General features: G+C 40.4%; 1 protein-coding gene across 11 annotated transcripts in view; it reads right to left on the bottom strand.

Annotated features, from left to right (window-relative positions):
* Positions 1-27,234, bottom strand: part of CSNK1G1 (casein kinase 1 gamma 1) — a 141,068-nt gene that overhangs the window by 25,154 nt on the left and 88,680 nt on the right. For 10 of the 11 annotated variants that reach the window (XR_008657684.2, XM_055278176.2, XM_055278169.2 and 7 more), the window contains exons 6-9: positions 17,151-17,236; positions 14,520-14,604; positions 14,096-14,244; positions 12,749-12,856 (exon numbers count right to left, since the gene is read on the bottom strand). Coding sequence is in view for 10 of the 11 variants with exons in the window: in XM_055278176.2 (XP_055134151.1) it covers positions 12,749-12,856; positions 14,096-14,244; positions 14,520-14,604; positions 17,151-17,236 (428 nt within the window). In the remaining variant the exon portion in view is untranslated. Of the gene's footprint in view, positions 1-5,769; positions 5,807-12,748; positions 12,857-14,095; positions 14,245-14,519; positions 14,605-17,150; positions 17,237-27,234 lie in introns of all 11 variants that reach the window. The other variant, XM_055278179.2, reaches the window with a different exon arrangement.

Raw genomic sequence — 27,234 nt, 5'->3', positions numbered from 1 at the left:
GAACTTGCTCTACTACCTTATAAATGAGGAGTCTGATTTTATGCTGCTAGTTATGTTAGAGAGAATCAAAGCTACCCAAAATATTCCCCTACTACAATTATTTCTGCCAAAAGAGGTTCAAATGTTTCATTTTCTAAAATAAGACTGGTGTACAACATAATCATAAACTTATTTTTACTTTTATTTTTTTCGTTGAGATGGAGTTTCACTCTTGTTGCCCAGGCTGAAGTGCAATGGCGCGATCTCGGCTCACCACAACCTCCGCCTCCCAGGTTGAGCGATTCTCCTGCCTCAGCCTCCCAAGTAGCTGGGATTACAGGCATGTGCCACCATGCCTGGCTAATTTTGTATTTTTAGTAGAGACGGGGTTTCTCCAGGTCGGTCAGGCTGGTCTCGAACTCCCAACCTCAGGTGATCCACCCGCCTCGGCCTCCCAAAGTGCTGGAATTACAGGTGTGAGCCACCGTGCCGGCCATATTTTATAAACTTACTGACATTGTCTATATCCTCAGAGCACTTAGTCTCATTTATTCTGACTGCTGGAGATCTGAGAATAAACCTATTCTTGTAATATTAGAAGTAATATCTATAACTAAACCTATCAGTGATAGGCTTTTTCAGTTCTCTAGAACTTTTTATTTTTTGTAATATTTAAATATAATATTTAAGCTCTTAAACTATTATATAGTACTGTCAGGTTTCTAAAAACTTAAGTGCTTAAAAAAATCCAGACGATGATAAGCCATTTAGTGTTGAGTTCTATAATACATACTAAATACAATTACATCTCATGAATGCTCTGTTTTTGCATTTGTTTTTTTGTTTTGTTTTGTTTGTTTTTTTGAGATGGAGTCTTGCTCTGTCACCCAGGCTGGAGTGCAGTGGCACGATCTCGGCTCACTGCAAGCTCTGCCTCCCAGGTTCATACCATTCTCCTGCCTCAGCCTCCCAAGTAGCTGGGACTACAGGCGTGCGCCACCAGATTGCTAATTTTTTAATATTTTTAGTAGAGACGGGGTTTCACCGTGTTAGCCAGGATGGTCTCGATTTCCTGACCTCGTGATCTGCCCACCTCGGCCTCCCAAAGTGCTAAGATTACAGGTGTGAGCCACTGCACCCAGCCTGCATTTGTTTTTGAGGCAGATAAAATAGAAAATGGCTGGAAATGCATGTTCATGTATACTCACGGGCTTTTAAAGTTAAGAAAACCCTGGACAGCTGATCAACAATTATTTCCATTTTTACTGACCACACATAAGAACTCTGGTTTTATGCTATCGTCTGATTCACAGGGCTACATGGTTCTTTATATTCATTCTAGTTCAATAAATAATTTGTTGAAAGATTTAAGATTTTTGTTTAAATGAAAATACCAAGACATTTTTCAAAGGCCTAAAAATCAAATTCCATCTCCATTCTCAAAGCAATATGCTATTTATCTTCTAAAGATAAATAGAAAACTAATGTTAACACTCTAGATTGCTTCATAAATGTTTCCACTATGAAGAAGGAAAAACACACTATACCATAATACTGCCCACCAATGCCTTCTGTATCTGTTGAAAGCATCAAAACTAAGCACAGACGTGAACCTAGGGGTTGCTGGTTTTTACTTTGGAAACAAGTTTTCAGCAAGATGTTAAACTCTAGGGCTACTGTTTTCTGGAATTTAAGAACTTGGACTGGTATCTAGAGGATAACATAGTAGAAAGGGCCATTTGCAGTTTTAGAAAGCAACAGAATGCCTAGGAAATAGATGAAACGAAAGAAAGTTGACAACTACAGCAGTCTGCTAGTGTAACTCTCCAAGAAAGGTATTCTAGGCAATACTGTGTACACAGGAGTTATGATTAGGCCTCATCAGCACAGTAGCTAGTTAGATTAAGCAAACTAGTGGAAGAGATCAGCATGTAAATCCTTCATTCTTAAAGAGCACTCATGCATACACATCTAATTAAATGTCACTCAAGAGGTGCATGAGTAGAAAAGTCATTCAGCAAAGTCAATTTCTCTGCATTACTTGAAAAGCAGAGGTCCACATGGAGTGTGTAAGTCCCCCAAAGCAGAAGCAGGAATCTCAAGTAGTGGTAACTCCTTGGGGGAATGCTTTAAAATTTTCAGTCGTGATTGCATCACCTTCGTGGAAATGATTGGTTTACCATGTAGTAGGTAAATCTTGAAACAAGAAAGTAGCAATCCAGCATAGCATAAATGAAAGGTAAAGGTAACAAAAATACTTGAGAAAACATAGAAGACTGTTGAAAAAGTGAAAACCCCCACCTATGCCCTATGGCAGGGGAAACAAATCTCTCCCAGCATTCATTTGGCAAAGATTAATGTAAGAGTGACACTAACAAAGTGCCGTAATCCCAGCACTTTGGGAGGCTGAGGGGGGCGGATCACCTAAGGCCAAGAATTTGAGACCAGCCTCGCCAACGTGGTGAGACCCTGTCTCTACTAAAAATGCAAAAATTAGCCGGGAGTGGTGGCACATGCCTATAGTCCCAGCTACTTGGGAGGCTGAGAACCCAGGAGGCAGAGGTTGCAGTGAGCTGAGATTGTGCCACCACACTCCACCCTGAGTGACAGAGTGAGATCTGCCTAAAAAAAAAAAAAAAATCACCAAATCCTATTCTTCATAAAAAACTCATTTAAAAAAATTATTTTTGATTACATATACAAACAACTTTATCTACTTCATGTTATGGCTCAAAAAATACCTTAAAAGCTGCCATTTATAAAGAAACATTTTGGCCTCTCATGTAAGTCTTCTCAGCCTCATTAACTGTCTTCAATTATAAATTAATAAGAATACAGACTGAATAGTACCAAAAGGTTAGCAAAGAGAACATACTGGATTACATTCTGGTTTTATCACACTTTCAATATTAAAATTTCTCTTTTTTTTCTTTTATGATATGGTGGGGGTAAGATGGAAGAAGAATGGAACAGAAGCCAGGTGCGGTGGCTCACGCCTGTAATCCCAGCACTTTAGGAGGCCGAGGTGGGTGGATCACAAGGTCAGGAGATTGAGACCATCCTGGCCAACACGGTGAAATCCCGTTTCTACTAAAAATACAAAAGAAATTAGCCAGGCATGGTGGTTCGCACCTGTAGTCCCAGCTACTCGGGAGGCTGAGGCAGGAGAATTGCTTGAACCTGGGAGGCAGAGGTTGCAGTGAGCTGAGATGGCGCCACTGCACTCCAGCCTGGGCAACAGAGTGAGACTCCGTCTCAAAAAAAAAAAAAAAAAAAAGTATATACTTGAACAAAACTAAAAACTTCCTTCTATTAAGCTCATGAAACAGAACCAGTTTTCCCATGCCAGACAGGGGTTATGCCATGTAATCTGTCATTTGTGCAGAGATATCCTGCATTCTATAAACTTTATCAAACATGAGGGAAGTTTAAAAATCACTGACAACAACCTGAAAAGGGGATTATTCCCAGGCTCAATACTATACTATCCAGAGACGAGAGTATCAATTCTGTGATGCTTTTAGAAAAATCACGGAAACCACCCTAGAAGTTTGCAATTCTCTATTCGAACTCTGCCCTATCCTTACAATGGTGTAAGATACCTCCCTAGGAAATGTTGGTTTATCTAGGTAGGATTACTTCAGAATCACCAAGTTTCCTCCTACAAGGAGCTGGGTTAGAACACAGGGTGTCTGCTGAAATACAAAACACTTAAGAATGCATACAGAAAGAAAAAAACTTTTAATATGGAATACAGAATTAAGAGAAGAGGTGAGCCGCAGTGACTAGGTGATAGAACAGAAGACGCTAAGGAATCTATTTTCAGTTTTGCACTTGCTTGCTTCAAAGCTCCTCTCAGAGTCAAGGTCCCAGAAATGAGGAGGGGCAGACCTCTCCTGCACTGAACTCTATGTGGAGCTGTGGCCATCCTGTGGCCAGAAGGAGTGTGCAATCTCTGTCTGTGCTCCTACTAGATGGCAGGCAGCATGTTTGGAAACTGCACACAGGTCAGAAGGAGGCAGATTATCTCTGCGCAAACTCAGCCCCTTCAACTAGCAAACCCTGAGCCTCGGTCAGAACTAAACAGTACTCTGTAAAAAGACAGAAACAGATAACTATATCAGCTTTTTTTTTTTTTTTAAAGGTATTCATTTTATGAAGATCTCTGACTACCTTGGCTATTTAGCAATCTGACCTAATGTTTCCTTTAGAAAAATTATGCTCATAACAAGCTTTATTCAGTAAGCATGACAGCACTAAGCCACAATATATTTTTCTTTTTCTCTTCTTTTCTTTTTTTCTTTTTTGAGACAGAGTTTCACTCTTGTTGCCCAGGCTGGAGTGCAATGGTGCGATCTCAACTCACTGCAACCTCCGACTCCTGGGTCAAGCGATTCTCCTACCTCAGCCTCCCAAGTAGCTGGGATTACAGGCATGAGCCACCACGCCCAGCTAATTTTGTGTTTTTAGTAGAGACAGGGTTTCACCATGTTGGTCATACTGGTTTTGAACTCCTGGCCTCAGGTGATCCACCGCCTCAGCTGCCCAAAGTGCAGGCGTGAGCCACCGACCCCAGCCAGCCACAGTATATTTTTCTAAGGCTATATGTCCTTTAAATGTATTCCCTTACAGTCTAGATACAAACAAATCCAAAACACTCTTTTACTGGAGGCGTATCTTCTTCAGACCTCACATGATTTAACTCTTTTAAATTCTGTGTTTATTTTTCTGTGTATTATAAGGTATTGAGTTAGTTTAAACATGGTTCTTTTGGAAGGATGAGAGATTACCTTTACTGATCTTTGATTCATATTTTCCTAGTCAAATTGGAGAATTTGCAAGGGAACAGTCCACCTAGTACAAAATTACAAAGAATAAATTCTTTCCCTTAAACATATGCTACGCATCTCTTTTCACGTGGCAAATGAAAACAAAACAAAACAAAACATCTATGCTACACATACAAAAACACAAAAAAGAGTAAGTGACATTTTGGGGTAGGATACCATGTCTGTTACCATTTAAAAGCTTTTAATAGTGAATATGACTCTCTCCAATGTCAAAATGGGATCTGTTTTCTCTAACCTGCTAGGCTACAGTAGCCCTTCTTTTTCACATGCCCACAACAAAACCCACCATAATAAAAGAGGTCAGCCAGAGAAAAAGGAGACACTATCATAACTCTTGAACCATTGCGATGTAATGTTTATGTAGCATTTACATAAGAATTGTCACAAGCCTGGATTTAAAGTACTGAAAGGGCAGGAAGAGTGCTGCTGCATGCACATAGTAGTCAACGCAACAGTCTACATTTAGTGTGTTGAACAAACACACTGAATAAAACCTATGACAGTACAATATGTTGTACTCTAATATGTTGTACTCAGATCTGTGGATACCGGCAGGACTTACTTCCTGATTGAATTTGATCAGATAATGCAAAGGAAGTTTTGCCAGGTAGAAGCAGGCAGAACTATTAAGGTTTTCATCCCCTTTCTGCTGGATGGTAATACGGAGTTCTTTAGAGAGGAATCAGACCCATGGCAAGATTTACAACTTTTGGTACTGGGAAAGGACAAACACGAAGTATAAAATGATGGAAAGACTAACTCAACTGGGATCTTTCTGAATGGATCTAGCTTTTAGGAACATTTATTCTATCCAAATTCATAGTTTAATTATAGTTCTCTAGTTAAGTAAAATTTATGTTCAAAAAAATTGTGCTTGGCCAGGCATGGTAGCTCACACTTGTAATCCCAGTTACTTGGGAGGCTGAGGCAGAAGGATCACTTGAGCCCAGGAGTTTGAGACCAGTGAGGCCCTGTCTCTACCAAAAATAAATAAACATTAGTCAGGTGTGGTGGCTCACGCCCATAGTCCCAGCTGTTTGGGAGGCTGGGGTGGGAGGACTGCTTGAACCCAGGAGGTCAAGGTTGCTGTGAGCTATGATCACGCCACCGCACTCTATCCTGAGAGATGGAGCGAGATCCCACCTCTATTTAAAAAAAAAAAAAGTGCTTAAGTATCTGGAATTAAGATAGTTTTAAAAGGTAGATCCAATATATGTGAGTTTAAACGTAGTCCTTTAGGAACCATATTTGGGATCTACTATTGTATATAGATAAACCAAACAGTACTCAATTCAATATACCTAAAATCTAAACAAGCAAAGCAAAATTTTCCCAGAATACAAGGAAAATAGGATTCTTGTTGTGATGGAAAAGAACTACAAAGATCACCTGAACTTTTTTTTTTTTTGAGACGGGTTTCACTTTTGCTGCTCAGGCTGGAGTGCAATGGCACGATCTCGGCTCACTGCAAACTGCCTCCCGGGTTCAAGTGATTCTCCTGCCTCAGCCTCCCAAGTAGCTGGGATTACAGGCGGGCACCACCATGCCTGGCTAATTTTGTATTTTTTAGTAGAGATGGGGTTTCTCCATGTTGGTCAGGCTGGTCTCGAACTCTCGACCTCAGGTGATCCACCTGCCTCGGCCTCCCAAAGTGTTGAGATTACAGGCGGGAGCCACCGCACCCAGCAATCACCTGAACTTTCTTTGCCGCAAAAGACTGCTGTGTGTGTGTGTTTTTTTTTAAACACCCCTCCCCTTGAGCAGAGAATCCAGCCCTACTCTAGCTGCCAAACAGAGGCAAATGGATCTTTGTGGAAACAAAAACAAGTAGGAAGAAAAGCTTAAAATTTATTTTTCAATAAAGGTTAAATAAAAATCTATGCTATAAACAAATATGTTTACATTTGCACCCTTCATTTGACAGATTCATTCATTCACTCATTCATTCAAACAAGTATGCATCAAGTGCCCACTATTCTAAACATTGGTTTGGGTGTTAGGGTTAAAGCAGTGAACAAAACAACAAAAATCTCTGCTCTTACAAGGCTCCAATTTGAGAATGCTGACACCCTAAATAGGTTAAATGTCCTATGGCCAAAGTTTTGGGATAAGATAAAACCAAGGTCTGAGCTCTTCTTTCTCCTTCTACTGTAAGTATGAGACTAAACAGTTTGTTGAGCCCCAGGCTCAGATTTCCCAGAATAAGGAGACTCTTTAGGCATTATCATCAATGTCATCTCTATGCCTTGACTCCCAAATATCTCTCTAGTTGTCTCTAGAGAACCATCCTCTCTGCCTGCTAGACCTCTTCAGGTGGAATACATTGCTAGTATTTCAAACTCAAGATGCCTAAATTCAAATTCCAAGCAAGTTCCTCCCCCAACTTTGCCATCTCTAGTAATAGTACCACGTGCCTCCTAATTATCCAGGCTCAAGATCTCTGCAACAGCTTTGACTCTTCCTTCTCCCTTAATCCTGACATTCATGTGGGCTGCCAATTCTGGTAGATTATATCACTGTAGCATTGTTCAATTCTGTTTCATTTGCCCTACTATAACCCATCTAGGCTCCCTCTACATCTCAAGGGAATTCACTGCCTGCTTATTGATTTCCATGTTTGCTGCTAGGCTAGTACCACATTCTGTGCCAAAAGATTTCAAAAGCAGAGTTTTAATCATATCACTCATTTGCTTAAAAATCTTTAGTCCCTATTCCTACTTAAAATAAGCACCAACTCGCCAGCCCAGCATTCCAGGAGCTTCACCAAATGGTTTCAACCTACTTTCCTAGCCTTGTCTCCTAGGACTCGTTTACTCACATCATATATTTTAGAAAACTGAACTAGATACAACATTTGTTGTTGATCATATATTCTTCTGCTTGGAATGCCTCTTCCATCTCATTTAATTCTGCTAAGAGCATGTCAAATGCAGCTTCTCTCATCAAATTATTTGTCTTGCTCAGACTAGATGAAATTTCTTCTTTCAAACCCAGATGACAATAATTTCCAACTTGGGATGCTTATCTGTTCTGCCTTGTGTTATAGTTATCTGTCCATTTGGCTTATCTACTTGTCAGCTCTTTGAGGACAAGGACTCCCTACTTACCTTGGTATCTACAGGATATACTTTTTTTTTTTTTTTTTTTGAAACAAAGTCTCTGCTGGCCCGGCTGGAGTGCAGTGGCACAGTCTTATGTGCACTGGCTCACTGCACAACCTCCACCTCCCAGGTTCAAACAATTCTCCTGCCTCAGCCTCCCAAGTAACTGAGATTACAGGTGCCCACCACCACACCCAGCTAATTTTTGTATTTTTAGTAGAAACAGGGTTTCACCATGTTGGCCAGGCTGGTCTCGAACTCATCTCAAGTTATCCACCCGCCTCACACTTCCAAAGTGCTGGGATTACAGGTGTGAGCCACCGTGCCCGGCCCACAGGATACAGTTTCACATAGCAGGTCCTCAGCTCAGATTTACTGAGTCAAAGTTGCTGATGAAAGGTTAGCTGTTCCTAAAGTCAATGCCTGTCAATCTCGCTCAGGGAGAAACTGTATTTTTCTTTTGCTAATTTCAAAACTTGAAAGGAATTAGTCTAGAAAACCATCTTGTTTTCAATTCTTAGAGTAATAAAAGAGAGATTTGGCTGCAAATTTTCTTAAAAAGAAAAAAAAAAAGCCTAAGAAAACAACCCTAAAGATGGAAGAAATGTAATATTAACACAGACCAAGATGGTGTAAAGGTTGAACAGACACTAGAAATCCATTACCCACGGTGCATAGCACAGAAAGAATTTTACCCAGCAAGGATTCAGAATCCTGGTGGGAAGGTGGTATAACATTTACATGAACGTGGAAGAATTCCAATCTCTTAGCAGCCATAGGATACTAAAAACTCTAAAATTAAAAAAATAGGGCCAGGCATGGTGGCTCCCAGCATTTTGGGAGGCAGAGGTGGGCAGATTGCTTGAACCCAGGAATTGGAGAACAGCCTGGGAAACACAGTGAAACTGTCTCTACAGAAAATACGAAAAAAAAAAAAAAATTAGCTGGGCATGGTGGCGTGTGTCTATAGTCCCAGCTACTCAGGAAACTAAGGTGGAAGGATCACTTTAGCCCAGGAAGTTGAGGCTGCAGTGAGCTGTGATTGTGCCACTGTACTCCAGCCTGGGCAACAGAGTGAAATCCTTTCTCAAAAAAAAAAAAAAAAAAAGAGAAAAAAATATATATCAAAGAGAGAAATTCAAGATTCGACTTTTCAAAAATAAGCATAGTAGTTAAATACAGATGAGATTTTCCTAAATAATTATACACTGTGGTCAGAGACTTTTCATTTAAAAGTACATTGAAATTCACTACTCAGTTTTTACCCTGACAACCGAAGTTTTCAACCATCTCTTTTCCTCATACTTTAAAAATCCATGCAAAACCACAGCATTGGTTATAAATTCACTGAAGCAGGAAAGTAAAGGAAACACATATTTTAAGATATTCTAGGACGGTCACGGTGGCTCATGCCTGTAACCCCAGCACTTTGGGAGGCCGAGGCGGGCGGATTGCCTGAGCTCAGGAGTTCGCAACCAGCCTGGCAGACATGGTGAAACCCTGTCTCTACTAAAATACAAAACATTAGGTGGGTGTGGTGGCGTGCGCCTGTAGTCCCAGCTACTCGGGAGGCTGAGGCAGGAGAATTGCTTGAACCCGGGAGGTGGAGGTTGCAGTGAGGTGAGATCGCACCACTGCACGCCACCCTGGGCGACAGAGCGAGACTCCATCTCAAAATAAATAAATAAATAAAACTTTTAAAAAAATTCTATCACATTCTAAGAGAATGGAGGTGAAAAAGAGTTTTAAAAAATAAAAAATATTCTAAAAAATAGGCACAAGGGGCCGGGCGTGGTGGTTCATGCCTGTAATTGCAGCACTTTGTGAGGCTGAAGCAGGTGGATCACCTGAGGTCAGGAGTTCCAGACTAGCCTGGCCAACATGGTGAAACCCCATCTCCACTAAAAATACAAAAATTAGCCGGGTGTTGTGGCAGGCACCTGTAATCCCAGCTTCTGGGGAAGCTGAGACAGAAGAATCGCTTGAACTCATAAGGCGGAGGTTGCAGTGAGCCAAGATCATGCTCCAGCCTTGGTGATAAGAGTGAAACTCTGTCTCAAAAAAAAAAAAAGAGACACAAGGATATATGTTGACTGTGATATGACACTACTTATCTATTTTTTCTTTACATACATTTTCTACTTAAATGCATTTTTGTTTTTTGAGATAGAGTTTCTCTCTTGTTGCCCAGGCTGGAGTGCAATGGTGCCCAGGCTGGAGTGTAATGGCACCATCTCGGCTCACTGCAACCTCCACCTTCAAGTGACTCTCCTGCCTCAGCCTCCTGAGTAGCTGGGATTTGAGGCATATGCCACCACGCCCTGCTAATTTTTATATTTTTAGTAGAGACAGGGTTTCACCATGTTGGCCAGGCTGGTCTCGAACTCCTGACCTCAGGTGATTGACCCACCTCAGCCTCCCAAAGTGCTGGGATTACAGGCGTGAGCCACTGTGCCTGGCTGCATTATAGAGTAATAAAACTTCATTTAAAATATTTTAGAAGATATTACTACACTTCCAACCCTATTTCTGTTAATAATTTTGATCTCCTTCCATTGATTCTGCTTATTTCCCCATCCTGTCCAGCTCACTTTACTATAACCCAGTTTATTCAATAAAGGATGTGAAGCAGATTTATAACCATGCTTTTATAGGTGGATGGGCAGATCATTTCTATATCTTTGGTACCAATGACAATGCAACAGTTTTATGCACATAACCTATACTTTGGGTGGTTTTATTGATTGATTTCAAGAAGTAAGGTATTTCATCAGAGAACAAAATAACTTGATCAAATTGCTTTCTAGCCAGGCGCAGTGGCTCACACCTGTAATCCCAGTACTTTGGGAGACCGAGGCAGGTGGATGACCTGAAGTCAGGAGTTCGAGACCAGCCTGGCCAACATGGCGAAACCCCATCTCTAATAAAAACACAAAAATTAGCCAGGTATGGTGGTATGCACCTGCAATCCCAGCTACTCAGGAGGCTGAGACAGGAGAGTTGCTTGAATCTGGGAGACAGAGGTTGAGGTAATCTGAGATTGCGCCACACAGAGCAAGACAGAAAAAAAAAAAAGAAAAAGAAAAAGAAAAAAGAAATTGCTTTCTAGAGAATTTGTACAATTTGTAAAATCAACAGCAATATGTCAGTTTAACTGTGCCCTCACCTGCACTAGCTATTAGCTTTTAAAAAGGGAGGGATGGGAAAGAACTGCAGAAGTCAACAGTCTTTTGTTGTCAAACCACAAGTCAGTCAAAGTATAAGTCTTAAACAACAACTTTAATTAAAGGATGTGACTATGGACCCAATTAGTGCCCAATTTGCTAAACCCTTTCTTTTTTGCTTGCCTATTTTCTCATTTATATGTACTCTCTAGTAAATGGCTTTCCTTCTTTTACATACTTTTTTCTTACCCACCAAACCACATATTTTGCCAAGAGTATATACTTACTGGTGAGGAAATATATTTGTGGTGTACTCCATTGGATGTGTGTGTGTGTGTGTGTGTGTGTTTTTATATACTATTCTTAACCTATATACTTGCACATGTGCATCTATGAAATAAATGTTTTTGTATTTTCTTGTAAAAATGTTAATACAAAAAAGTGAGATCATAAGGAAATAAGCTAATTTGATGTGTGATAATTATTTTAAAAATATGTAATCTGTTTATTATGCTTGCTTATTTACCTACTGTGGTCTCTGTTTTTCTCTTAGCAATATATTTAATATAAAGATAAAAATCCTATGTCATATTTACTTCCCAAATACATAAGCCCTTTTTAAAAATGTCAAATTTGTTGATTTTTTGGTGTGTGTTTGCTTTATCTGTCTTTAGGCTAAGAGATGTCCCTCATTTACACCACTAGTTTTCCAAACAATGAACATTGAAGGACAGATGACATGGCCTAAGCTGAGTCTTCACTGCAGGTCCATCTCAAATCTTGACCAGCTCTATAATTTGCCCGGGTAGAAGAACAAGGGGTGGTGTGGAGGTTCCATTTCATGCCCAAGTCAGTTGGAAGTCCAAATTACCTACCCTTCTTAACCAGCAAGGAAAAACCAGAACTGGCAAGAGCTCTAGGCAGATGAGACCCAAAGTGGGCTACTTGTCTGTCCAACAGGTCTTTTTTTTTTTTTTTAAGTTGCTCCTTGGTGAGTAGGGCTACTCCACAGGCACTGTGCCCAGAGTAGCCTCCAACAGGTCTTTCGGTCCTACGGTAGATGCCTCTGATCCTAACTTACAGCTAGTTCCCCCTACAGCCAACAGACTCTGACAGGCCCACACTTTTTTTTTTTTCCTGAGACAGGGTCTCTCTCTGTTACCCAGGCTGGAGTGCAAAGGCGCAAGCAATCTTGGCTCACTACTGCCTCGACTTCCCGGGCTCAGGTGATTCTCCCACCTCAGCCTCCAAAGTAGCTGGGACTATAGGCACGTGCCACCATGCCCAACTAATTTTTTGTATTTTATGTAGAGACAGGGTTTCGCCATGTTGCCCAGGCTGGTCTTGAACTCCTGGCTCAAGTGATCTACCTGCCTTGGCCTACCAAAGCGCTGAGATTACAGGCATGAGCCACCGCACTTGGCCAGGCTGACTCTTTAGACTGGATGCTTCATATAAGGCACCTGGCCACATCTCAGTGCAACTATACATGCCCTGAGGGTTACCTGAAAGTCATACCACACCTGTAAGAAATGGCAAGCATTTGATCTTTATTTTCAGTATATACACTAAAGCAGAGAAGCTGAAGAATTTGGGTTTTAATATTAGCCATGAAGAAGGGTAGTGTCTGAAAGAATGGAGGATCAACACATACCTGATTTCGAAGAGGCTGCTGTTGTGATGGCCGATCCCTGTGTGTGTGGCTTTCTCGAGTTATTGCGGATGCACCAGAATCTACGTGAACTGACCCTACTGGAGTAGGCTGGAAAAATGAAACAAAAAGTCAAATGGGGGAAACAGGTCCAACCTGATGCATATGCAAAGGACAGAATCATTCTAATTCTAATAGAGTAGTAGTAATTATTTTCAGCTACCAAGAGCACTTTCAAGCTGTCTTGTCTTCTCAGTTTGCTCATCTGCAAAAGGGAGGCAGCCTGGTCCTCAATAGTTCATTGGAGAGTAGCTTACCTTCGAAAATAAAAAACCAGGGCCGGGTGCAGTGGCTCACACCTGTAATCTCAGCACTTTGGGAGGCCGAGGTGAGTGGATCACCTGAGGTCAGGAGTTCGAGACCAGCCTGACCAACATGGAGAAATCCGATTTCTACTAAAAACACAAAATTAGTCAGGTGTGGCAGTGTGTGCCTGTGATCCCAGCTACTCGGGATGCTGAGGCAGGAGAATCGCTTGAACCTGGGAGGCGGAGGTTGCAGTGAGCCAAGTTCATGCCATTGCACTCCAGCCTGGACAACAAGAGTGAAACTCCATAAAAAAAAAAAAATCCTCCAGTGATATCTCTTTGGCCCTGTGAACCCCTGACCAGAACAACAAATTCAAAAGCTTCCTATGATGCTGGGTTCCACCGCTACAAAGGTCAAGTACGTTAACAGCGTATGTAGCATCAACTTCTGAATCATGGGGTCAGGTGTGGTGGCTCACGCCTATAATCTCAGCACTTTCAGAGGCCAAGGAGGGCAGATCACCTCAGGTCAGGAGTTTGAGATCAGCCTGGCCAACATGGCAAAACCCCGTCTCTGCTAAAAATATAAAAATTAGCTGGGCATGGTGGTGCGTGCCTACAATCCCAGCTACTTGGGAGGCTGAGGCAGGAGAATCGCTTGAACTCAGGAGGTGGAGGTTGCAGTGAGCTGAGATTGGCGCCACTGCACTCCAGCCTGGGGAAAAAAAAAATGCAACAACAACTTCTGAATCATTCAAATGAAACTTCTCCTAAAAACCAGGCTTAAATTCTGTTATCTTAGGACGTACAAGTTATTATCTTCCTATATTACTAGGAAAAAATACATAACTCCTTCCTACTTCTGAACTAGTAAGAGTAATCTATGGCAACACCCAGACAAGGCTGGTAAATATACAGTCTACGATCAAAGGAATATTTTTACCAAAGATTCAAGCAGAAAGACTGGCAAGTAAAGGCATGAGGCAGTGTTGGTTGGAGAAAGGAGGTAATGAGGCAAAAAAAAAAAAAAAAGGATACTTACAATAGGTCTCCCAACCCAATCATAGGCATAGTCAAATGTGTAGCCTTTCTTTTCAAAGAGGTCTGTGAAGAGGGTCCGTAAATACTCATAATCAGGTTTTTCAAAGAAGTCCAATCGCCTGACATATCGAAGGTAGGTTGCCATCTCCTCTGTTAGGAAAGAGATGAAAGGCCCTGCTCATTAGCTGAATGCTTTCCATAGTGGTTGTGGGGAAGCATTGGGCCACAAAGGGGTTATTTATACAGACAATTTGACACTGATATTTTCTTTACTGACAAAATAAAAGCGATAAAACCTACTTTGGTCTGTATCACAAAAGGAAATGTTAATTACCTAAACAGCACCCTTATCTAGAGATACCCAGTCATGGACTCTACCTACTTTCAAAGCTCAGTCACATTGGAATGTCTTTTTAGCATCCCACCTGGAAAGTTCTCACAGAGAGCTTCAATGGGAGTATTCCTTTTGGTGTCACCAATTTTTTGATATCTCTCTTTTAATGTGTCAGCCTGTAGAGAGTAAAGAGAGAAAGTCACTTTAAAAGAGGTCCTAAGCATGGGAGATTCAATATGTTTTTGGACACAATGGTTATTTCACTCAAATTCGCAGTATTTGTTGTTCTTGATTTTTTTTTCTAACACTAACAAATAAGAAATGTAGCAGAAATTATATATTTAGATATATACAAACATCTGCTGTGTTCTGGAAAATTTTACTTGTGAAAATATTTAGTTGTCTCAGATAAACACCATCAAATATAATGGATGAGTGGCTAGGATAAGAAAATAACAATATTATGTGGCAATATTTTCAAAATTGCGGAAGCTTAGTAATCTCCCATGGCCACCATAATTCAATATGTCAGCATTCTCTCTTAGATCAGCTCTAAAAGTACTGCTAATCCAGGTGGGGGAAACAGATAAGTAATTCTATTACACATATATTGAGACTTTGAACAGAAAAAAAAAACAGTAACTGAAAAATGTCTTTCAACAATGTGCTTCCAGAGGGAAAAAAGTTGTCTATGGTACAGCCATGGCTGACAGGTTTGGTGTATGTCAGTAACTCAAAAGCAGCCCAAGTCTGGTATGCTCAGAGCTATAGCCAGAGGGCTTCTGAACCCTGGACCAACAGTGGGCTCCTAGGGAATTCTTGTCAGGCTTTACCTAGCTTGCTGCACTCAGACTTAAGCAATAGTGTTCTGAAGTAAGTAGGAGAAATTTTAGATCTACAACTACCACTAAAATGATTTATGGACGAGAGAGTTTCAAGCAATTAATAATACACTAATGCATTGTTTGGCTGTATGATGACCAAGTGTGACATGAAACTCTATTTGAAAGCTATAAAAATCAATGAGAAGATGTATATGACAGGAGAGGAATTTAAGAGTGAAGAAATAAAATCTAAAAGGGAATGGGTAGAAGTCTTACATTTTAGGACAGTAGTCTAGAAAGCCTACAGCAAAATGAACCATCCTGCCTTTCTGGAAGAGGGGGTGTAGGAGTGCCCCAAACTACTAAGTTTCTTTCCATATTAATAAGTTGAAATAAATTACAACCAAAAAATATGTCTTGGGCCAGGCGCGATGGCTCATGCCTGTAATCCTAGCACTTTGTGAGGCCTAGATGGGCGATCACTTGAGGTCAGGAGCTCAAGACCAGCCTGACCAACATGGTGAAACCCCGTCTCTACTAAAAATACAAAAAACTGGCTGGGTGCAGTGGCTCACGCCTGTAATCCCAGCACTTTGGGAGGCCGAGGCAGGCGGATCACGAGGTCAGGAGTTTGAGACTAGCCCGGCCAATATGGTGAAACCCCGTCTCTAATAAAAATACAAAAATTAGCCGGGTGTGGTGGCTGTGCCTGTAGTTCCAGCTACTCAGGAGGCTGAGGCAGGAGAATTGCTTGAACCCAGGAGGCGGAGGTTGCAGTGAGCCGAGATTGCACCACTGCACTCCATCCTGGGCAACAAAGTGAGAGTCCGTCTCAAAACAAAAACCAAAAAATTAGCTGGGCGTGGTGGCGTGCACTTGTAATCCCAGCTACTCAGGAGGCTGAGGTAGGAGAACCGCTGGAACCTGGGAGGTAGAGGTTGCAGAGAGCCAAGATCGCACCACTGCACTCCAGTCTGGGAAACAGAGCGAAACTCTGTCTCAAAAAGAAAAAAAAAAAGTCTCACAAGATACTAATGGGACTTACAATGGGTTAGAAGCTCACCATTTCCTAGTCAAACAGCCAAAGGCACAGAGTAATGATAATGCTCATAATTATAATAGTAAACTGACATGTAACCACTGTACTGACACCTACCTAAGGAAGGCTATTTAAACTCTACACATTTTGCAATGAATAGATATTGTCTGAATAGGCATTTATTCAATAATACACTTGAACAGCAATGTTAAACCTGGATTTTCATTTTAGTTCAGGTGATTTCTTAGCCTACATAGGATAAACAAATATTTTCTAAGTTTTCCTGAGTACACCCTGCTGGCCTTTCTGGTAAAATGTGTAGCAGCTGTTATCAACAATTTGTTCCAGAAATTCCCTTACATACTGGGAACACTCCTCCTGCTACATAATGGTAGTGGAGGAGGAATACCAACACAGAGAGAAAAGCAGCACTGTCAAGGCTGGGAGGAAATGAGGGAAAAGATCACGGAAAATCCAAAAACAAGGAAAAATTAAGAAAGGGAAGACAAATGTGAACAAAACAGTTTCCAAAGTCCTGGAGGGCATTTATAATGTGGACTAATGTAACTAGTCCCTGTTTCTTGTCTCCATAGCCAATAATCCTTTTTGTGTGTTGTTTTAAAAAAATATTTATTTGTTTATCTTTAAATAGAGATGCGGTCTCACTATATTGCTGATCTCAAACTCCTGGACTCAAGCAATCCTCCCACCTCAGCCTCCCAAAGTGCTGGGATTACAGGCATAAGCCACCGCATCTGGCCAGCCCCCTATGCATTTCTTAAAAACATGAAGCCAGAGGCCCCTTCATTAACAACTGAGCATTGAAACAAAGCCCTCCACGGAACACTTTCAAGGATACCTTGAGTCCTTGCCAGGGGAGGCTGCCTCGAAGGAAATACATGAACATATGGCCTAGGGCTTCCAAATCATCTCTCCGGCTTTGCTCTAAAAGAGAAGACAGATCACACATTATGTTTGCAGTTATTAAAGTAGAAAGAGTTTCAAAACCAAGTAATCCCTTCAGAAACGCTTTGGCTCTGGAAAGGCTCTGTTTACTGATTACTTGTATATTTAAACCAAGGATAGTATTTTAGATCAAAACCCTAAACCAATGTGTACTTCCTTTGCCTAGATCTGTTGATGGTAAGTAAATATCAAGAGAAAAGAACACATTCTGAATTAAAACCAAGCCCAAATCACTAAACAGTGAATTACTACCCCTCACTCAATGCTGTCACCTTCCTGAAAGTGATAAAATTTTAATGAAATGCTATTTCCAGTATATGGGCTACAATTACCCTTTAGTTACCACCAGGGAGTGAGCAGCAGATTAAGCAACCCAAACTGTTAAAACAGTCCATTCTGGCTAGGCCTGCAAAGATACAAGCTGCAAAATGCCTAGCAAACATGCTAAGTGCTTTTTATTCATCATAAAAATTAACACTTAAAATTAAGTTTCGTATCAATGAACATCAGTACATACTCTCTTGGCTCCTATTCAATTTGTACCATGTCCTATAACCTCAAAAACATTTTAAAATTTATTACCAAGGTCCCCTCAAAATTAGATGGGTAAGGCTACACACATCTGTAGTCCCAGCTACTTAAGAGGCAGAAGTGAGAGGATCGCTTTGGCCCAGGAGTTCAAGATAAGCCTGGGCAACATAATGAGACCTCATCCCAAAACAAAATAAAACAAAAAACCAAAGTCCCTGCATTCTGGAAGTTTATCTAAAACAAGTTGCTGGGTTTTTCTCTCCTTTTCATTGGGAAGGTGAAGATGACAAAGAACTGCAAAATAGTTAACAAAAAACTGCAACTTCATCTCAGAAAACATCCTACACATTCTTTGACTGTTAGAATCTAAGTAGTACACACCTTCGTTTCTTTTTCTTCTTTTTTACAGAGTCCTTGCTCTGTTGCCTAGGCTTGAGTGCAGTGTTGTGATCATGGCTCACTGCAGCGTCAAATTCCCGAGCCCAAGGGACGCTTCTGCCTCAGCTGAGTAGCTAGGAATATAAGTGTGTGGAACCACACTCGGCTAATTTATTTATTTTTATTTTTTGTGAAGATGGGGTCTCGCTATGTTGCTCAGGCTGGTCTCAAACTCCTGGCCTCAAGCAAACCTAACATATCAGCCTCTCAAACTGTTGGGATTACCCATGTGAGTCACTGCACCCAGTCCATGCATTCATTTTGAATTTGCCAATTACGGTTTAGTCTCAGATTTTTTTTTTTTTTTTTTGAGACAAGGTCTTGCTCTGTTGCCTAGGCTAGAGTACAGTAGCATGATCTTGGACACTGCAGCCTCGCCCTCCTGGGCTCAAGTGATCCTCTCACCTCAGCTTCCTAACTAGCTGGGACTACAGGCATGCACCACCACCCCTGGCTACTTTTTGTATTTTTTATAGTTACTGGGTTTTGCCATGTTGCCCAGGCTGGTCTTGAACTCCTGGGCCAATCAAGCAATCAACCAGCCTTGGCCTCCCAAAGTGCTGGGACTACAGGTGTCAGCCACCACACCTGGCCCATCTCAGACATTTTATGTGTTTATTTTTCAGAATCAAGTTTAGGGCTTTATCTGAATAAACTACAGAAGCAAGACTAAGAGGCTACCTTCAACTTGATTGTGCTTTCTTTGTACAGAAAGTAAAACCCAAGAGAGCCAGAGAAAGCCATTCAGCTAACTCAAAATACAGAAGTGCAACATGTTTAACTATTGCCTTAAATTATAGGGAATTTGCATGAAAAAGAATAGTAGTCTACAGGGTAGATGAAGAAAGAAAAGGCAACTTTTTAAATAATGATTTGATGGAGGTTGTAAAAAGATGGTTACTAATGGGAAGGAGAGGTACCCTGACAGAGATAAATAACATAAAACTGAGTTGGTATACATCAATTGAAAAAATCTTAAAAAGAATGAAATAAAGCAGCACGACCATCAGAATCCTTTGACTACATGGCTTGTCTGAAGTTTGCAATAAAATGTTCACAATTGAAAACAAAGAGGAAGTTATACAAAAACAGTTTGTTGACAGAACCTAAAGATGCACAAATGAAAAAGAGAAAAGAACAAGGAGAGTTGAGTGGAGGCCTCCCACAAAGCAGGGTAGATAGAGAAACGACTCTGCAGTTTCTCCTACTGTATCACACCTACTCATCGCCTCTCCATTTTTATATCCACTTCCTGTAACAAGAGGCCCCTTGGTTATTAAAAATTCACTGGACAAATGTTTGAATTTTAGATAGTTGAGCACTAGAGGGCGAAACTCTCTACATCTTCAATATTGATCAGGCCTACAGAAAAAAGATTTCACAGCAAAATAAATTATGAGATTAAAATATTTTTAAAACTCACTGGAATAAGTAATAAAGTAACTTTTCAAATCCTGAGAACTATGAAAAAGAACTGTAGAATATGGGACAATAGGAAAAATAAGGGTTCCTAAATCAGGAAGGGTACCTAAATAAGGTACTTAAAATAAGGGTACCTAAATCAGCTCAATGATTTAGGTATCTAGATCTTGGTTTATCCTTTCCACTAATTTAATCCAGTGAAATTAAGCATGGTCAAGTCACCTACTTTGGGTCTCAGTTTCCTCATCTGAAAATAAAGTGTTCAATCTGGAGAATTTGAAAAGTCATTTTCCAGCTCTAAAATCCTAAAATAATCTGATAACTTAAGCCTTTAGGGCCTTTCAGGAAAAAAATAAGAGTGAAAACCAGAGCATGCTTTGTTTTCATATGACTTTGAACACTCCACACTTGTCCAATTCATTATTTCTACCTGCCCTCATTTTTTCATGCAGAATATTTTCATTTTCAAAGAAGAAAGGTTTCCAATACCAGTGAGACCAGCAGGACACAAAATTCTTCAATTCTTCTGATGGGTTGAAAGGTGTGCTTTCATCCAATCAGAAAGATGTGCTTGCTTTACATGCGTAACATCCCTGATTTTAGGTTAAATATATTTGTTGAAGGCAGGGGGCAAGGTAACCCAGTGTTCTCACCCTAATTTCAACCATTAAATAATATAAATTGGGCTTCTCAGTAAAGGCTTAATCAGTGGGAAGGTGGCTACTATGGTCTGGATTTCTGTCCTCCCCTCGGACCCCCGAACACACACAAACCTCACGTTGAAATTTGATCCCAATGTTCGAAACTGGGCCAAATGGAGGGTGTTTGGGTCACAGGGGTATATACCTCATTAATTGATTAATGACCTCCCTTAGGGATGAGTTCCCAAGAAAGCAGGTTGGTGAGAAGAACCTAGCACCCCCCTTCCCATGTGATCTGCACATGCTGGCTGCTCCCCTTCCCCTTACACCATGAGTGGAAGCAGCATGAGGCCCCTGAGGCCCTCACCAGATGCAGATGCCAGTGCCATGCTTCTTGTACAGCCTGCAGAACTCTGAGCCAAATTTAAAGGTCTTTTCTTTATAAAATGATCCAGCCTCAGGTATTCCTTTATAGCAACACAAAATGGACTAAGTAAGTGTGGCTACTCTGATGTGGCAACTAATGCAAGGTTTAGGAGACTTCTCTTGTTCTCCTCCTCCGTAAAATTAAGAAGTGATTTTCTCAAAGTCATTTGAAAATACACATCCCAGTCATTTCTTCTTCATTGCAACACATTTGAAAACCAATAGCATTAGAGTTCCTACAAAAACCTCTATTGTTTGAGGCATGGGAAAGAGTTTAAAAAGCAGTGACAACTTTCTGTATGTATTCTCTGCAATGTAGAGAGCATGAAATATGATGACAGGTTAGATTTGACCTGAAAAACTCTGGTACTCAGTAAGCCAAGTCTGGGGGTAAACTCAAAAGTTCCGGCAGGAATGGCAGTACACCAAGAGATGAAACAGTCTGATGCACAGTAGATGCTTAAAACAGATTTTGTTGAATAAATAATAATCAGGATAATTACCATATGGACTGATATTACTATTATCATGCATTATGCTAAACATTTTACATACATTATCTCACAGAACCATATATTACAGGCATAATTATCATACCCATTTTATACATGAGATAACTGAGGCTGAGGGAAGAAGGTTATTGGATCAAAATTACATAGCTATTAAGTAAGAGCGCCAGGATTTGCATCCTTTTTCTTAACCGCTACTCTGTATCTTATACAAACATAACATGAACACCCATCCCTTGTGCTCTTGTCTTTACTCTTAAGAACAATAAAATTAGTACACGAATGGCTGAGCCCAGGAAGTGGGCATTAAAACAACTTCTAGAGTTTGTCAGTTAAACCACACAATCTTAAGTTTTTTTAAGATTGTATTATTTAAGATACAGTTTTTGTTTCCTTGTAAAATGGAAAATTACTTGTCATTGTGAAGGAAGAAGGGGATGCTGAGCACTATGCAAGAGACCTATGTCAGACATGGTGCTTTCACATATATTATCCCTTCAACCCTCAAAATATCCCTGTGAAGCATTACCCTCATTTTACAGAGGAGTTTCAGTGAGATTAAGTAACTTGTCCAAAGTAACGCTGATAATAAGTACCAGAGGACTTCTAGTCTAATTTTAAAGTATTACATTTATTTAAGTGAGGATTTCCATGTGGTTACTGAAAAAATCTCGATAACATCATAATTTCTTTTTTTTTTTTTTTCTTTTTTATTATACTTTAGGGTTTTAGGGTACATGTGCACAGTGTGCAGGTTTGTTACATATGTATCCATGTGCCATGTTGATTTCCTGCACCCATTAACTCGTCATTTAGCATTAGGTGTATCTCCTAATGCTGTCCCTCCCCCCTCCCCCCACCCCACAACAGTCCCCGGAGCGTGATGTTCCCCTTCCTGTGTCCATGAGTTCTCATTGTTCAATTCCCACCTATGAGTGAGAACATGCGGTGTTTGGTTTTTTGTCCTTGCGATAGTTTACTGAGAATGATGTTTTCCAGTTTCATCCATGTCCCTACAAAGGACACGAACTCATCATTTTTTATGGCTGCATAGTATTCCATGGTGTATATGTGCCACATTTTCTTAATCCAGTCTATCGTTGGACATTTGGGTTGGTTCCAACTCTTTGCTATTGTGAATAGTGCCGCAATAAACATACGTGTGCATGTGTCTTTATAGCAGCATGATTTATAGTCCTTTGGGTATATACCCAGTAATGGGATGGCTGGGTCAAATGGTATTTCTAGTTCTAGATCCCTGAGGAATCGCCACACTGACTTCCACAATGGTTGAACTAGTTTACAGTCCCACCAACAGTGTAAAAGTGTTCCTATTTCTCCACATCCTCTCCAGCACCTGTTGTTTCCTGATTTTTTAATGATGGCCATTCTAACTGGTGTGAGATGGTATCTCACTGTGGTTTTGATTTGCATTTCTCTGATGGCCAGTGATGAGGAGCATTTCTTCATGTGTTTTTTGGCTGCATAAATGTCTTCTTTTGAGAAGTGTCTGTTCATGTCCTCTGCCCACTTTTTGATGGGGTTGTTTGTTTTTTTCTTGTAAATTTGTTTGAGTTCATTGTAGATTCTGGATATTAGCCCTTTGTCAGATGAGTAGGTTGCAAAAATTTTCTCCCATTGTGTAGGTTGCCTGTTCACTCTGATGATAGTTTCTTTTGCTGTGCAGAAGCTCTTTAGTTTAATGAGATCCCATTTGTCAATTTTGGCTTTTGTTGCCATTGCTTTTGGTGTTTTAGACATGAAGTCCTTGCCCACGCCTATGTCCTGAATGGTATTGCCTAGGTTTTCTTGTAGGATTTTAATGGTTTTAGGTCTAACATATAAGTCTTTAATCCATCTTGAATTAATTTTTGTATAAGGTGTAAGGAAGGGATCCAGTTTCAGCTTTCTACATATGGCTAGCCAGTTTTCCCAGCACCATTTATTAAATAGGGAATCCTTTCCCCATTTCTTGTTTTTGTCAGGTTTGTCAAAGATCAGATAGTTGTAGCTATGCGGCATCATTTCTGAGGGCTCTGTTCTGTTCCATTGATCTATGTCTCTGTTGTGGTACCAGTACCATGCTGTTTTGGTTACTGTAGCCTTGTAGTATAGTTTAAAGTCAGGTAGCGTGATGCCTCCAGCTTTGTTCTTTTGGCTTAGGATTGACTTGGCGATGCGGGCTCTTTTTTGGTTCCATATGAACTTTAAAGTAGTTTTTTCCAATTCTGTGAAGAAAGTCATTGGTAGCTTGATGGAGATGGCATTGAATCTATAAATTACCTTGGGCAGTATGGCCATTTTCACGATATTGATTCTTCCAACCCATGAGCATGGAATGTTCTTCCATTTGTTTGTATCCTCTTTTATTTCATTGAGCAGTGGTTTGTAGTTCTCCTTGAAGAGGTCCTTCACATCCCTTGTAAGTTGGATTCCTAGGTATTTTATTCTCTTTGAAGCAATTGTGAATGGGATTTCACTCATGATTTGGCTCTCTGTTTGTTTGTTATTGGTGTACAAGAATGCTTGTGATTTTTGTACATTAATTTTGTATCCTGAGACTTTGCTGAAGTTGCTAATCAGCTTAAGGAGATTTTGGGCTGAGACAATGGGGTTTTCTAGATATACAATCATGTCATCTGCAAACAGGGACAATTTGACTTCCTCTTTTCCTAATTGAATACCCTTTATTTCCTTCTCCTGCCTGATTGCTCTGGCCAGAACTTCCAGCACTATGTTGAATAGGAGCGGTGAGAGAGGGCATCCCTGTCTTGTGCCAGTTTTCAGAGGGAATGCTTCCAGTTTTTGCCCATTCAGTATGATATTGGCTGTGGGTTTGTTGTAGATAGCTCTTATTATTTTGAGATACGTCCCATCAATACCTAATTTATTGAGAGTTTTTAGCATGAAGGGTTGTTGAATTTTGTCAAAGGCCTTTTCTGCATCTATTGAGATAATCATGTGGTTTTTGTCTTTGGTTCTGTTTATATGCTGGATTACATTTATTGATTTGCGTATGTTGAACCAGCCTTGCATCCCAGGGATGAAGCCCACTTGATCATGGTGGATAAGCTTTTTGATGTGCTGCTGGATTCGGTTTGCCAGTATTTTATTGAGGATTTTTGCATCAATGTTCATCAAGGATATTGGTCTGAAATTCTCTTTTTTGGTTATGTCTCTGCCAGGTTTTGGTATCAGGACGATGCTGGCTTCGTAAAATGTGTTAGGGAGGATTCCCTCTTTTTCTATCGATTGGAATAGTTTCAGAAGGAATGGTACCAGTTCCTCCTTGTACCTCTGGTAGAATTCAGCTGTGAATCCATCAGGTCCTGGACTCTTTTTGGTTGGTAAGCTATTGATTATTGCCACAATTTCAGAACCTGTTATTGGTCTATTCAGAGATTCAACTTCTTCCTGGTTTAGTCTTGGGAGGGTGTATTTGTCGAGGAATTTATCCATTTCTTCTAGATTTTCTAGTTTATTTGCATAGAGGTGTTTGTAGTATTCTCTGATGGTAGATTGTATTTCTGTGGGATCGGTGGTGATATCCCCTTTTTCATTTTTTATTGCGTCTATTTGATTCTTCTCTCTTTTCTTCTTTATTAGTCTTGCTAGCAGTCTATCAATTTTCTTGATCTTTTCAAAAAACCAGCTCCTGGATACATTAATTTTTTGAAGGGTTTTTTGTGTCTCTATTTCCTTCAGTTCTGCTCTGATTTTAGTTATTTCTAGCCTTCTGCTAGCTTTTGAATGTGTTTGCTCTTGCTTTTCTAGTTCTTTTAATTGTGATGTTAGGGTGTCAATTTTGGATCTTTCCTGCTTTCTCTTGTGGGCATTTAGTGCTATAAATTTCCCTCTACACACTGCTTTGAACGTGTCCCAGAGATTCTGGTATGTTGTGTCTTTGTTCTCGTTGGTTTCAAAGAACATCTTTATTTCTGCCTTCATTTCATTATGTACCCAATAGTCATTCAGGAGTAGGTTGTTCAGTTTCCATGTAGTTGAGCGGTTTTGACTGAGTTTCTTAATCATGAGTTCTAGTTTGATTGCACTGTGGTCTGAGAGACAGTTTGTTATAATCTCTGTTCTTTTACATTTGCTGAGAAGAGCTTTACTTCCAACTATGTGGTCAATTTTGGAATAGGTGTGGTGTGGTGCTGAAAAAAATGTATATTCTGTTGATTTGGGGTGGAGAGTTCTGTAGATGTCTATTAGGTCCACTTTATGTAGAGCTGCAGGAGCACCCAGATTCATAAAGCAAGTCCTCAGTGACCTACAAAGGGACTTAAACTCCCACACAATAATAATGGGAGATTTTAACACCCCACTGTCAGCATTAGACAGATCAACGAGACAGAAAGTTAACAAGGATATCCAGGAATTGAACATCATAATTTCAAATCAAATTGTATCATACTACTTTGTAATGCCATTTTTTACTCTTCACTATCACTTGAATTCCTCAGGTGAATAACCTGTGTAGTTTACTCAATGAGGCAACTTAGTAGATATTACATTAGTCTTTAAAATACTTATTAATGTCCAGGCCAGGCATGGTGGCTCACATCTATAATCCCAGTGTGTTGGGAGGCTGAGGCAACAGGATCTCTTGAAACCAGGAGTTTGAGACACGCCTGGGGAACATAGTGAGACTCTGTCTCTATAAAAAAATTTAAAAGTTAGCTGGGCATGATGGCATGCGCCTGTAGCCCTAGCTACTGAGGCTGAGAAAGATCTCTCCAGCTCAGGTGACTGAGGTTATAGTGAGCTATGGTCACACTGCTGCACTCCAGCCTGAGTGAGAGTGAGATTCTGTCTCCAAAAATAAAATAGATATGCCGGGCACAGTGGCTCACACCTGTAATCCCTGCACTTTGGGAGGCCGAGGCAGGCAGATCACTTGAGGCCAGGAGTTCAAGACCAGCCTGGCCAACATGGTGAAACCCCGTCTCTATTAAAAAGACAAAAATTAGCCAGGTGTGGTGGTGCATGCCTGTAATCCTAGCTACTCAGGAGGCTGAGTCAGGAGAATTGTTTGAACCCAGGAGGCAGAGGTTGCTGTGAACCGAAATCGTGCCACTGCACTCCAGCCTGGGTGATAGAGCGAGACCCCATCTCAAAAAAATAAAAAAAAATAAAATAAAAATAAAAAAAATAAAAAAATAAATACATCTTAGTGTGCAATAGTTCATATTTAAGAATATTTTATAATTATTTCTGTCTAGGAGTATGGAATCTGAGAATATTCTGCTTGTCTACTCTCTAGAATGTTGATTTTCAAACATGTTTTTTTCAATCACCTAGGAGTCTTTTCTTCAAATAGAATCTTCCATGGAAGCCCAATATATGAAACGTAAAAAAGGGAAGCTTTTTTGAAGCGGATAAGCCCAGGGCTCTGCCTGCTTGGTCTCCCCACTGTTCCTTAGACTTCTCTGACAAATACTCTCCCCCTTGGGCTAGTTCCTCACAGGTAAGGTCTTCTGCCTTGATTAGAGCATTTAACAATATTTGTGCAGGTTGTTTATCCTGAGTAAATTGCAAGACTAATGGTAAACCAAGTATATTTTCACTGAATAAGACAGAAGCTCTTCCTTGAAGACTTCTGTGCAGAATTATGTGCAGTGAACAGAAGTCTACTCCATTTTTAGTGAGGCACTCTTCCCCACTGCCGACCCAGCCTGATGTCCTCTTCAGGACTATCACATATGGGGTCATACATAAGTAAATACCAAATTCGTTACTAAACTCACTAAAATGCTATCCTCTTTTTACAATAATTCAAGTACTCACACTGCTCAGAAACTAAACATTTGGAAACGCAGTGTAAAGAATTAAGAACCTACGTATAGTCTATAGGATTCTTTGAAAAGTCATTAACTTACCGTCTCAACTTCTCATGTATAAAAATCACTTAACCTTATGAAACAATAAAAACCACAAGTTGTAATGCACAATGGGGATATAAGTGTTACAGGAATAATAAACTGTTCTAATGACTTGCCCCTTTCAT

Source organism: Symphalangus syndactylus, chromosome 5 (genome assembly GCF_028878055.3).
Source record: "Symphalangus syndactylus isolate Jambi chromosome 5, NHGRI_mSymSyn1-v2.1_pri, whole genome shotgun sequence".
In the NCBI taxonomy this organism is placed as follows: domain Eukaryota; kingdom Metazoa; phylum Chordata; class Mammalia; order Primates; family Hylobatidae; genus Symphalangus; species Symphalangus syndactylus.
Note: the sequence above shows the minus strand (reverse complement) of the source record. Positions and strands in the feature narration are given on the sequence as shown.